Source organism: Syzygium oleosum, unplaced genomic scaffold, assembly GCF_021117445.2.
Source record: "Syzygium oleosum isolate NSW1041296 unplaced genomic scaffold, Sole_v2.1 Sole_v2.14, whole genome shotgun sequence".
In the NCBI taxonomy this organism is placed as follows: domain Eukaryota; kingdom Viridiplantae; phylum Streptophyta; class Magnoliopsida; order Myrtales; family Myrtaceae; genus Syzygium; species Syzygium oleosum.
The window spans coordinates 2,647,959-2,662,645 of record NW_026607498.1 but is presented as its reverse complement, the minus strand read 5'-3'; the positions used below and the strand labels follow the sequence as shown (position 1 = coordinate 2,662,645).

General features: G+C 41.4%; 1 protein-coding gene across 1 annotated transcript; it reads left to right on the top strand.

Moving 5' to 3' along the window:
- Nucleotides 1-2,200: 2,200 nt before the first annotated feature.
- On the top strand, nt 2,201-2,885 carry LOC115684461 (ankyrin repeat-containing protein BDA1-like). The gene has a single exon (XM_030609201.2). It carries the CDS (start codon nt 2,286-2,288, stop codon nt 2,883-2,885), a length of 600 nt encoding a protein of 199 aa, XP_030465061.1. The 5' UTR covers nt 2,201-2,285.
- The last annotated feature ends 11,802 nt before the right edge of the window (nt 2,886-14,687 follow it).

Genomic DNA, 14,687 nt, shown 5'->3' with positions numbered 1-14,687 from the left:
AGGCTTCAATTTTAACAAAAGCTTAACCTGTGCATGTTCTTATTATAGATAATGTTGACTAATATCATCTAAACCATTAATTGTGTGAGTGCAACCATGGACTCTATGTAATCAGCGGCCTAAATAGGCTTGCTGTACAAGGTCTGCAGTCTGCAGATAATCTAAACCTTTCTGAGATGTTGAGGTTTTCATTGTTGTCCGTGTCGTTAAAAAAACTAAAAGATTTAGTACCACGAAAAAATCCAAACTGGTACATCTATAATAAATTTATCCAAAACTAATTTTTTGACCACCAAAATCTCTAAACTGGTACACTTGTGATAAAATTTACCTCAAACTAATTTTTTGAACACCAAAAACCCCAAATGAGTACATTTATGATAAATTTACCCATTGTTAAATTGAATTAATATCACGAAAAATCACAAATTGGTACACCCGCAACAAACGGAGGCTAAAACCCCAAACTGGTACATTCGTCAACTGTCACGCGTCATCCGACTCAGAAATTTGACAATAAAATTTAACAAAGGGTAAAATAGTCACAGGTATATCGGTTTAGGGTTTTTGATGGTCAAAAAATTAATTCGGGGTAAATTTATCGCAGGTGTACCAGCTCGGGATTTTTCATGGTATTAACCCAAACTAAAAATGAGGATTAGCATTGACAGAGGCTGCAATGGACGAGTATGCTGCCTCTTTAAATGATTCATATCTTTTGACATGAGAGCGCGCATATATATATGAAATCTCAATTGGTTAAATTGGATGTGTATAGCATTACACAAAACAAGATATTCGCCCAGAATCTCAATGAGAAAAAAAAGGGACAGAAATCTAATCCATAAGAAAAACAAGGATCTAAAGTTGACCCTCCTGGTCAACCCGTGATTAATATGAACGTGCCTGGAAAAGTCGAGGGGCAACATAATGATAAAAAGGGGCACAAGACCCTAAAGATGTGATAATATTCCAATTTGGCTAACGCGAACATAAAAACGATGGCCCTATATGAAAACGACACGCAATTCTAAATCAAACGATATAGACATCGACACGAATACAAATACACCCTATTGCTACCCTAAATAATGTAAAGCAGAGAATTAGGAATAATTGCCCTCGCCGGCCCTAAGTCCAGGAAAAAAAAAGTAAAGAAAATAAAATAAAAAATATTAAAATATTATTAAAAAATGTCTACGTCAGTTCTGGTCGTGCCACGTAAGACGACTGGCATCAACGTCAGCGATTTCTGATCAAAATTGGTCAGATGGACTCAATTGGCAAAACGCGAAAAGGTTTATGCTTCAATTGACATAATTGAAAAATTTATGACTGAATTGACACATTTACAATTTGGTAATTTTTGGTTCACAATTATGACATGGGGTCCCAAAGAAGTTCAATAATTTGTATGCAGTGACTCCTCAATCTGATGCTTCCAACAAGATGGAACTTCATTAATCATGTCATAGGATAATGACATGGAGGCAAGTGACGTCATCATAGTTTTAGTCTACAATGACCACGACATTGATTGACTTCGCCTCGATTGGCGCCGTTCATTCAAGAACAACTCCGGCACAATAAAATTACCCTTCATTAAAAATGAACTACTAAAGTCCCTATAATGTAGATTCTCTCATCCTACTAATAAGAAAAAAAGGAGAAATTTCTTCTACTGAATTTTCTATTATGTAGCGGGGTGACGGGGAGTGGCTTGGATGGCCGAGGAACCGGAGCAGCAAGCCCGGGGGCGCTTTCTTTTCTGATGAAAATGCCCTTGCTCACGGCGCGAATAATGGCACGTGACACGCACTTGGTCATCGTCTGGCGAAGATCGGTGTTGCCAGTGAGATTGGGGTTGGGGGCGGGGGGGTTTCAATTGAGATGAAATCACCAATTACAGAGCTTACTTTGAGGCCAACACCGATCTTGGAAGTGCTTTGAGAAAAATGCCTCCGGCTTGAGGAGGGTTTTCGAGATTTTAGACCAAAGAACTATTGGCCACAAACCAATGCCGCACGAATCCAATGCTGGTTTTCCTTTAATACGTAGTCCTACTGGTTGGATCTGTGCTTTGATATTGTCAGTATTTTATTGAATAGTTTGGGTTATCATAAGTGGTTATGTGGATGGGACTTTGCTGTTGCTAGTCTTATTTCCACATTCACCAATGAGCTTCTAGATGCTCAGGAAACTCTATAAAGTGGATCAATAATTTAACAGATGTCCAAGTCCAAAGGTGTCCCAATGATAGAGAGACCATCATTAGTTCCGATCAAATGGAGCGAAGGTTGTTAGAAGCAGCTCAAAAGGGCAGTATCGATGAGCTGAACGACTTGATCGGAAGCAACGGGCTCATCAACCTCGAGGAGATGGCTCTCAAAGGAGCCGGTCACACGCCGCTGCACGTCGCTTGTATGGCCCGCCATTCGGATTTTGTCCGAGCGCTCCTGAAGTTGATGCCGAAGTTCGTGGAGAAAGTGAATGCCGGTGATTTAAGCCCGCCGCACATCGCGGCAGCTCAAGGTGATGTTGAGGTCGCACGGGAACTCTTGAGAGCGGGTGAACACCTGTGCTTTGTGAAGGGACGGGAGAGAAGAATCCCTTTGCATTATGCCGTCGTAAACGGGGAGCTCCATGTCATGGAGTTACTGCTCTCCGCTTGGCCCGAATCCACCAAAGAGACAACCGCCCGAGACGAAATTGTGCTTCACCTCACCGTGAAGAACAACCAATTTGACGCGGTCATTGTTGTTAAAATATGTCTCGAGTTTGAGCCCATCGAACGAAACCCAACCCAAGATTTATTAAAGGAAAGTCCGAAATTGATTATATGTGGACGTTTGCTGTGGAAATATAGAATTCTCGTTTGGCGTTAGAATAGAAAAGCAGAAAGAAAGAAAATATTCTTTCCTATTTCCTGTTGAAGCCACAGACTAAAGTTTCCTACTTGGATTATGCGTATATATATATATATATATATATATAAGTCAAGGTCAAGAATGGAAAGTGTATTTTTCCAAAAGTTTCCTTTTCCGTGTTGGACTTCTGTTCCAAGAGGAAAAGGTTGATCGTGTATACCCACGAATAAATATGGGCTGTTCTTCCTTTCTTTCGTTGGAACAGAGGGTGTGTTATGGTTGCCACAAGAAGATTCTCTGAAGCGCCGCTAATGTGAGTGCTTGATGTTTAGTGGCTGTGGCAGTGCGGGTGTTCGTGCAATGAAGTCTTTCTTCGGCAAATTACATCCAAGAATTCAAGTGTTCAAGTCGTGAAAATCTTGTGTTAAGATTTGTGTGTGATTCCTTCGTGAGATTGAGAGACTATTTCATGAGAAATTGTGGGGCTAAACACTGCGTGCGTTATTGGGTGTAATTGGGGCTTGGGAAATACTAAGAGTGTTTGAGTAACTCGAGTGTGGTTGTAATCTTCGTTATATCGCTTGATCTATAGTGGAATTTCGTATTGCTCTCTCCGTGGATGTAGGTCACTACGACCGAACCACATAAATCTGGTATCCGATTTATTTTCTTGTTCTGTCAAATTTATTGTTCGATCGCTTGGCTTCCGCAACAATTAGTATCAGAGCTAGGCTTGGCTGAGTTGAAGCGAATCGATGGCGACAGAAGAAGGAAAAGTGAGAATCGACAGATTTGATGGGAAAGATTTTGGTTTCTGGAAGATGCAGATTGAGGATAATCTATATCAGATGAAACTGCACTTGCCCTTGTCTGGGGAGAAGCCAGAGACGATGAAGCAAGCTGATTGGGAATTGCTGGATAGACGCGGTTTGGGTGTTATTCGGCTGACGTTGGCACGTAATGTCGCGTTTAACATCGTGAATGAGAAGACCACTGCGGATTTGATAAAAGCCCTGTCTGACATGTACGAGAAGCCCTCTGCGATCAACAAAGTCTACTTGATGCGGCGTCTGTTTAATTTGAAGATGAGTGAAGGTACGTCAGTTGCTGATCATATTAATGAATTCAATGTGATCGTTAGTCAATTGAGTTCAGTTGAGATTGATTTCGAAGATAAGGTACGTGCTTTGATTCTATTATCCTCATTGCTTGATAGTTGGAATACTATTGTTACTGCTGTTAGTAATTCCTCTGGGTCGACAAGTTTGACGTTTGATGGTGTTCGAGATTTAATTCTGAGTGAGGACATCCGTGGAAGAGAATCTGGCGAACATGTATCTACTGCTTTAGTAGGTGAAAATAGAGGAAGAACTAGTACACATGTTAGCAGGAGTAGTATGAACTCGAATAGACGAAGTCAGTCTAGGACTCGTGGTGTTGTCTGTTGAAGTTGTGGCAAGAAGGGGCATCTTAGAAGAGATTGCTTTAAGTTGAAAAACGAGAAGGGTAAAGGAATTAGAGTTGATCCTGCGGATGATGTTACTGCTATAGCTTATGGTAATTCGGATAATGCTGATTTTGTCTTGTCTGTCATTGATAATTCGTCGTTTGGCGGATAGATTATGGATTCTGGTTGTTCTGTTCGCGCTACACTAAACAGGAATTGATTTACTACTTATCAGTGCACGGATAGTAGTAAAGTACAGTTGGGGAACAACACTGAATGCGATATTGTAGGTGTTGGTGATGTCAGAATCAGAATACATGATGGTATTGTGAGGACTTTGACTGGAGAGAGGCATGTTCCAGAGTTGAAGAAAAATCTGATTTCCTTGAGTGCCCTAAATTCAGCTTGGTGTCGGTATTATTCAGAATGTAGAGTTCTGAAAGTTGTTTGAGATGCCTTGGTGATAATGAAAGGAATCAAGCATAGTGGCCTGTATTAGCTTCAAGGTGAGACAGTGATGAAATTCGCTATGGAGACGTCGAATGCATCGGTTCGAGAGTCTGAATTGTGGCATATGCGTTTGGGGCACATTAGCGATAGAAGCCTAAAGGTTATAAGTGAAAGGAATTTGCTACGTGGTTATGTTGCTGACGAATTGAATGTATGCAGGTGCTGTGATTTAGATCAACAGTAGAAAGTGCAGTTCAATGCGATTGTCAAAGAAACCACGGATATTGCAGAATTAATTCACTTGGATGTTCGCAGGTTATCGCGATTTCCTTCAAGGAAGAGTGCCAGATTTATGCTTACAGTTATTGATGACTACTCGAGGAAACCTTAGGTATTTGTGCTTAGGCACAAGTGTGATACTATTGTCAAGATCAGGTAGTTGAGAGCTTTGATCGAAAAGGAGACTGGTAAAATGATCAAGTAGGTGCGAACTGACAATAGTATGGAGTTTTGCTCGAAAGTGTTAAACGAATTTTGCATAAAGGAAGGCATAGTGAAACACCGCACTAGTACCATTGAACCACAACAGGTTGCAGAATTGATGAGCAAAACATTACTAGAGATGGCCCATAAAATGCTCTCTAGTGCTGGTATGGCTAGGAGATTCCTGACGGATGAGCTTACTATAGCGAGCTACTTGAAGAATAGATCCCTATCGACTGTGATTGGATGTCGGACTCCCGAAGAAGTGTGGTCAGGTAACGTTGCTGATTATTCTATTCTTAGAATATTTGGTTGTCCATGTTATGTTCGAGTTAGTGATGGTAAGCTCGAAGGAAGGGCAAGAAAGTGCATGTTCCTAGGTTGTGAGCAGAGCTATAAGTTGTGGTGCCCGGAATTAAATTCATCTATTATTAGCAGAGAAGTTACATTTGACGAGTCTCCAGTACTTCTGGCTAAGAGTGTTAATAGTAGTGTTCATACGGAGCGTATCATAGAAACTCCTGAGGTAGTGAGTACTAGCGAAGTAATCGACACCGATGGTGCTTATAGCGAGGTGGAGCCTATTGAGCCAACTGTTGCTGTAACTGTAGATATTGACAAGGTGCGTATTCGATCTCTGAATAGATATGGATGCAATGATGATTTTGCTTTATCTACGATTGAGGAGATTGTATCGGAAAATCCTTGTGGAGCGGTTAAAGGTGCATGTGGAGTTGGTATTCTGATGAGGTCCATGGCTATGGCGAAATTCAAGCGAGGCTTAGACTTGAAAGACGTCTGTGGCGGTTAAGCCCATCGGGGGCTGTGGAAGAGTAGTAGCGAAATTCGGATTCTATCAAAGCAATTGTGACTTGGCTCAAACGTCGAGCCAAGGTGGAGATTGTTAAAATATGTTTCAAGTTTGAGCCCATTGAACGAAACCCGACCCAAGATTTATTAAAGGAAAGTCCGAAATTGATTATATGTGGACGTTTGCCGCGGAAATATAGAATTCTCGTTTGACGTTGGAATAGAAAAGCAGAAAGAAAGAAAATATTCTTTCCTATTTCCTGTTGAAGTCGCGGACTATAGTTTCCTACTTGGATTATGCGTATATATATAAGTCAAGGTCAAGAATGGAAAGTGTATTTTTCCAAAAGTTTCCTTTTCCGTGTTGGACTTCTGTTCCAAGAGGAAAAGGTTGACCGTGTATACCCACGAATAAATATGGGCTGTTCTTCCTTTCTTTCGTTGGAACAGAGGGTGTGTTATGGTTGCCACAAGAAGATTCTCTGAAGCGCCGCTAATGTGAGTGCTTGATGTTTAGTGGCTGTGGCAGTGCGGGTGTTAGTGTAGTGAAGTCTTTCTTCGGCAAATTACATTCAAGAATTCGAGTGTTCAAGTCGTGAAAATCTTGTGTTAAGATTTGTGTGTGATTCTTTCGTGAGATTGAGAGATTATTTCGTGAGGAATTGTGAGGCTAAACACTGCGTGCGTTATTGGGTGTAATTGGGGTTTGGAAAATACTAAGAGTGTTTGAGTGACTCGAGTGACTCAAGTGTGGTTGTAATCTCCGTTGTATCGCTTGTTATATAGTGAAATTTTGTGCTACTCTCCCCGTAGACGTAGGTCACTACGACCGAACCACGTAAATCTGGTGTCCGATTTATTTTCTTGTTCTGGCAAATTTATTGTTCGATCGCTTGACTTCCGCAACAGTTGTATTGGTGGAGCATCTTAAGCACAACAAGAAGGAGCAGGTGATCAATTGGAAGGGCCATAAAGGCAACACGGCCTTGCATCTCGTTGCCACCGGCAAAAATTTCGAGGCAAGTCCCGTCGTTCCTTTATTTTATTGCACTTTTCGTTGTGCATTATTTTAATGAGTCTGTTAATTTGGTGTCCCTAGTGATAAATGTAAAGCGAAAAATAAAGTTGTGGAATTTTCTGTATATTCGATTGAACTATACATGAGCCTATTTATAGGCTTTACAGAATGGCTATTTATAGTAATATAATATTACAATAGAAATTATAATTAATTAGAATAATGAGATTATGATATGAGAAATACTCAGAATTAGACAATATATTTCTAACATCCCCCCTACGGTCTCCAGCCTAGTCAATATCAGAGTAAGCCATCAACTGTAAGGTAGAATGAGCAGAAAAGTGAAGACTGTGAAATAAGGTGCCCTTGACATAGCGAAGAATGCGAAGAACAGCAGCAAAATGAGTGGTTCGCGATGCGGTCATGAACTGACTAATAATGTGAACGGCGTAGGCTGTATTAGGACGAGTCATAGTAAGGTATACAAGACTGCCAACTAACTATTGATAGAGAGTAGGATTCGAAAGAAGAGTCACATCTTTATCATTAAATTTGGCATTAGTCTCGATGGGAGTCGTAGCAGTCTTGCTATCAGTGAGTCCCTCTTGAGAAAGAAGATTAGTGGCATATTTAACTTGAGAAAGATAATAGCCAGAGGAATTTGAAGTAACCTCCAAGCCTAGAAAATAACTGAGTTTGTTGAGATCTTTCATTTCAAACTATTAACTGAGATACTGCTAGAGTTTTGTCATCGCAAGTGATAACCATATCATCCACATATAAAAGTAGTAAAATATACCCATGAGATGTTTGTTGAACAAATGAGCCAATCCATTCCAATGATGACATTAGAGTCATACATTGCCAAAATAGCTAAATCTATCACTTCTTCTCTACCACCAACAACTATCTTACAGTCTGAACATCCTACCGTAACCAACACTTCATCCTTTAATGGGGTGGTAACGCAAAGAATTACTTCCAAAGATTTCGGTTTAAGCCTCACTAACTTAACAAACTGCTCAGATATAAGTGTATGCAAAGCCCCCGTATCAAACAGTGCATAAGCAGCATGATCTTGAAGAGAGACCATACCTATGATCACGTTAGGTGAATCCTCCACCTCCATCCTCGCAATAGCATACACTCTTCCCTGTGTCTTCGACCGATTCAAGTTGTTCTGTGGAGCGTTCCCAACCGGTTGTCCCACTTACGACTATTGAGGTTGCGTCCTTGACTGTCAATGGGGATAATTTCTCGCAATGTGGCCTTGTTGGCCGTATTCAAAACATGCTCCAATCCTGGACGGGCATGGGGCTATTTCGTGTTTCCTCCCATAGAATCGACACCCGCTATTCGAGTTATATGCCAGTTTCCCAATGCCATCCTTCCTATTGGGAGGAATGGAATGCTTTCCTCCAGTCATCGGTCTCTTCCCGAACCGACGATTATCCCGGTTAAATGCAAAACACGATCCGGATATGGCTGCCTGTTCGGCCAAATCCCTTTCAATCAACTAGGCCCTTTCATATAACTCATCGAAATCCTTGAGATTTAGGGGCACCAGTTGGTCCTTGATTTTCGGTTTCAAATCATCTCGAAATCCCTTCGCTCTGTCCACCGAGTCCTCAATTAACCTCGGTGCGTATGTCCACCGAGTCCTCAATTAACCTCGGTGCGTACCTAGAGAGCTCTGCAAACTTCGCTTTGTACTGGTCAACTGACAATTGGTTCTAACGGAGTCGCTGGAACTCACCCATCTTTTGTTCTTGTGCACAGTCCGAGAAGTACTTTTCATTGAAAGCTTTGACAAAGGCATCCCACACCGGGGCCGTACCTTTGGGGAAAATCCTTCCTTAGGTTTCCCACCAAGTGCTAGAATTACCTTGCAGTTGGTAAACAGCCAACGTTACCTTATCTTCCTTAGAACACCTCAGCAGTGCAAAAATTTTCTCCAGCTCCTTGATCCAGAGGGTTACGGCCTCAGGATCACCTGCCTCATTGAACTTTAGTGGCTTCAGCTTCGGAAACTGCTTGACCAGTTTATGTATTGGTCAATCCCCAATCTCGTTCCTAGCCAACGGGACTTCGACAGGTGCGGCGGCAGCAGTAGCCACAGCAGCGGCAGCATCAACTTGGTTCTGAGCTTGCTGCCCCACCATAGTCTCTAGGGCTTGTAGGATCCTGTCATCTAAGATCCTCTTGTGTCCTTCCTACGGTACCAGCCTGACTTGGCACAGCTCTTCTCCTAAGAGTCCTCGGATTAGGATTGCTCATATCGCAGGATTCTCACAGAAACCTGCTTTCCAATTCCAGCAAAGAATTAGAAACCATGAACAACCCGCTTATAACAAGAGAACCAAATAGTCAAGCACAGACACAGAGTGCTTTCCTAACTAACTATCCCAAAACCTATCGCATCTTATCACTCCAGGTAATGACCAGGCTGTGATACCAAAATCGACAAGGATGTTATGTCCTGACCCTCGAGCACGCAACAACCCTTATTCACTTAGGTCATTTGCATATGACGTCTCAAGACTCGTCGCCGACCTTTCATTTTATCTTTCAATTACGCATGCGGAAGCGATAACAATCACCCAGTCATAATAGTAAACAACAAGGATAGTAATAACAATCAACAACAGTCATGCCAAAGTGCCATTTTATTTAATTACTAGATTAACCCGAAGGAAACACATTTACAAGCCCTTCAAGGGCACCTTTCCTTATAAGCCTATAAAAAAGATACTGGGCTAGGGGTCAATCTACTCCATCCAAAAGGGGTCATCTCAAAAAGAACCAATCCCAGGCATGTCCTTCAAGGACTATCAACATAGTGATTCGGCGAGTCAAAATAGGGCGAGTCACGATCATGCTCCGATGGTTCGTAATCCGACGGGTACGCATGATCAGGTTTGGTCTCGGGATTCTCCACTAACCCGTCAGGTGGGTCAATGTCCATAGGGTCCTAGACCTCATGCCTAGGGCTCCCATCTAGAGAACTATCGAAGCCCCTCAGAGGACTGTACAGGCCTTCGCCCTCACGGATGAACCATGCCTGGAATTGATGAGGGACTCACATAGCTCGGCCCTTATCCACCCATACAGTAGACAGGTAGCGCTAAAAAAGATGCGGCTTGCCGAGAAAACAATTGGTAGTAATAATACTATCCATATCTTGCGGCACGCCAAACTGCAAGTGGTTCGCCATGCTAAAGCCCTATAAAACAGTTAACAACAACAAATGAGATATAAATCTCAGCAAGTTAACGATCTAAGCCTCGTGTAGGAAGTCAACTCATCTCGGATGACCTAAAACATGTAGTGATATAATGATGGCAGATCAATAGCAATGCAACCCCTTGCTTTGCCTTAGTCATACACAATGTTAGGCAATTCAGCACAGTATATACAAACACACCATCACACAATCGCAAGCATCCTTACCTTATCTTAGGACATGCCCTGTACTTTTTTTTTTTTTTTTTTTTGGTAAGGAGCATGCCCTGTACGTTATAAATCATCATGTGCCATAATAATGTAATAAGCATATAACATAATCAGAACACATAACAACTTTCACATGCATGATGCACTCATGTGTGTTCCGATTATTAAGACCATTTAGGCCCACAGCACAACCCTACGATTTGGCGGTCTTCCAACATGACCGACATCTATCGCGGCCACTCAGGGCACGCTCGTCCTCGCACATGGGTCTTTTGGTTTAACTGGGTATTGTTCACGGCCACTCAAGGCACACCCGAAATCCATCAGGGGTTTCATTCTGGCCATTTAAGGCACGCCCGCAATTAGGAGAGGGTTTCATCACGGCCATTTAAGGCACGCCCGCACTCATATAGGGGTGATGGGTTCTCATTATGTGATCCCGCAAGCACTTAAACCGCTCAAGCCAATTTCAATTTTTCTCATTTAACCAAAGTATACGTGGTTGTGCTCACATATCAAAATACTGCAACTTTCATACCTAAAAATGCAATAACAAATTCACACGTGATCACATACACACAATTAAACCTTCAAACTTTGCATGCTTCCCTTTTTAAACATCCTTGCCCTATTTAACTTATAAAATTTGACATATAAACCCGACACCTTGGGTTTATTATTTATATGTCCACAAAAATTCCTTTTAAAAAATTAAATAACAAGGTTTCACATAGGGCAATTATTTTTCAGGGCAAAGCAGGCATTAAACAACATAAAATAAGTATAATTCAATACTTAATTCAAGCAAAAAACACCCATATAAAATCCACTTATCGCCCTAATTGCAATAACTTATCATTCAAATATTGATAGCTTATCGCCTCTTGGTGATAGCTTATCATTAAATTAATCGATAGCTTATCACCTAATTGGTGATAGCTTATCACTCAAATAACAATAGCTTATCGTCCCTTTGACGATAGCTTTTCATCCTTTTACCGATAGCTTATCGTCATTTTGACGATTGCGTATCACCATTTTACTGATAGCTTATCTTCCTTTTACAATAGCTTATCATCATTTCCTCGATAGCCTATTGCCTATTTGGCGATAGCTTATCACCAAAACTTCGAGAGCTTATCGCCTAACTTTCCGATAATCTATCGCTAGTTGATAACCTATCAACTAATTAATCACCATTAATCACTAATCACCTAATTAACTTAATATAAACTAATCTTAACCAAAAAAAACTTAATATAAACTAATCCTAATCAAGTTTAACGTACTAATCGAGGGATTAGAGCGATAACTCACTTGTTAACGATTTCGATGACATGGGTACGACGGCAGTGGTGAGGGCTATGCGCAGCTTGGTCAGGAAACGACACGAGGTGGCGACAATGGCATGGACATCAGCTTATCAGCTTATGTGGGCTGGTTTGGCTTGCAGTGAAGGCAGACCCACGAGGGGAGCGGTTCAGACAGACGGACGGTGCACGGGGACAGGCGATCACGGCATGCGGCTAGTGGTGGCAAGTGGCTCCACGACACAAAACAGCAGCCAAGGGGGCGGTGAAGCTGAGGTCGACCGAAGGAGGGAAAGAGGAGGGAGAGAGGCGAGGGCAAAAAATGAGAGGGAAAAGAGAGAGAGAGAAAAAGAGGAAAGGAAATGAGAGACAAGAGAGATATTTCTCTCTTCCCCAAAGTCTTCACTCATCAATGCCTAACCTTCCTTTGTCTCTTTGTTCAATAATGCAAGAAGCGTATTTTGGTCATTTCATATTTTTGGCACAAATTTCCCATTTTTTCCTTGGGCCAAAGTCAAGAGATGGGCCTTAGAATGGGCCCAATTTAATAGAAATGGGCTTGAAAAATTCACGGGCTCAAATTGGGCTTGAAAATGGTAAAGTGAGCTTAGTGGGCCTCCTTGGGCCCACTTGAACTTGTTTGGGCCCAGTGGCTGAAGCACACATTGGGCGTGAGGCCCAATATGCCTTCGCTCGGCCTACTTCCTTGTGGGCTCCAATTCTCGGCCCAAAATTTCTTTTCCGAGAATTTCAAGCAAACCAATAAATTAGAGGATTAACGAGGCGAAGTCCAATAGGTTAGTCTTCAAATCCTTGAAAGTTTGATATCCAAATTTGGATTCTAATTTATGGTCAAAATCGATCAATTGCGACTTTAGTATATCTCAAGCTAACGGACGGCTTTTAGGAGTTACGCGTATTCGACCCGTGGTTGATTTGATATCAAACCACGTTTAAGCTTTCTCGTGTCATGGGTGACCTCGATTGTCAGGTAATTGCAAGGGGTCACTCGTTAGTTTCAAAGTACACGATCGTTAGGATTTGGTTTAGGGTGGTTCGCAATCTATACAATGGTCAGGCGGAATCACCCGCGATCCGATTATATACTATTGGCAAATTATTTTATAATCGTTCTTTGATCGGTCTATAATGGCTCAAAATTGTCTCTCGTCAATCCTTATGGTCGAATTGTCAACCCATGGTCAAGTTCTCAGGTCGTGTATACTTAATTCCTTAATAGCATTTCCCTATTGGTTAGTCCTCTCATGAGTGATCAATTCAGAGCGAGATTTAACGAACAGTGCATCGATGAAATAATCATTTCATATATCTCGAAAATGGTTGAATTTCAGGATATCACAGGCCCCCCGTCTAGTTTGGTTCGAGCCGAAATGTTTTGTTACAGTCTGGGCTAGTGTGTCGGGCCTAGAGTGAGCAGGCCTAATATGTTCGGGCCAGGCTTCAATCTTAACAAAAGCGTAACCTGTGCCTGTACCTGTTATAGATAATGTCAACTAATATCATCTAAATTATTAATTGTGTGAGTGCAACCATGGATTCTATGTGATCAGCGGCCTAAAGAGGCTTGCTGTACAAGGTCTGCAGTCTGCAGATGATCTAAACCTTTTTGAGATGTTGAGGTTTTCATTGTAGTCCGTGTCGTTAAAAAACTAAAAATGAGGATTACACAAAACACACACATATACATATGAAATCTCAATTGGTTAAATTGGATGTGTATAGCATCACACAAAACAAGAAGACATTCGCCCAGAATCTCAACGAGAAAAAAAAAAGATAGAAATCTAATCCACAAGAAAAACAAGGATCAAAAGTTGACCCTCCTGGTCAAGTCGTGATACATATGAACCGGCCTGGAAAAGTCCAGGGGAAACATAATAATAAAAAGGGGCACAAGACCCTAAAGATGTGATAATATTCCAATTTGGCTGGCGTGAACATAAAAACGATGGCCCTATATGAAAACGACATGCATTCTAAATCAAACGATGTAGACATCGACACGAATACAAACACGCCCTATTCCTACCCTAAATAATGTAAAGCAGAGAATTTGGGATAATTGCCCTCGCCGGCCCTAAGTCCAGGAAAATAAAAGAAAAAGAAAATAAAAGAAAATAAAAAATTATTAAAAAATATATACGTCAGTCCGGTCTTGTCGCGTAGGACGACCGGCGTCCACGTTAGCGATTTAGGGAAAAATTGATCAGATGGGCTTAATTGGTAAAACGCGAAAAGATTTAGGATTCAATTGGCACAATTGATAAGTTTATGATTGAATTGGCACATCTATAATAAATTTCGGTCTTGTTTTGGTAATTTTTGCTTTAGGATTATGACATGGGGTGCCAAAGTAGTTCAATACTTTGTATACAGTGATGCTTCCGACAAGATGGAACTTCGTAAATCAAGTCATAGGATAATGACATGGAGGCGAGTGACGTCAACCTAGGGTCATGACTATGACGTAATAGTTTTGGTCTAGAATGACCACGACACTAATTGACTTCGCTTCCATAGGTGCCGCTCCTTCCGGAACTCCGGGACAATAAAATTACCCTTCATTAAAAATGAACTACTATAGTCCCTATAATGTAGATTCCCTCATCCTACTAATTAGAAAAAATGAGAAAAGGACGAACTGTCGGCCACATACCAATGTCGCACGAATCCAATGCCGCAGGAATCCACTGCTGGTTTTCTTTAATACCGGTTGGATCTGTGCTTTGATATTGTCAGTATTTTATTGAATAGTTTGGGTTATCATAAGTGGTTATGTGCATGGAACTTCGCTGTTGCTAGTCTTATTTCAACATTCACCAATG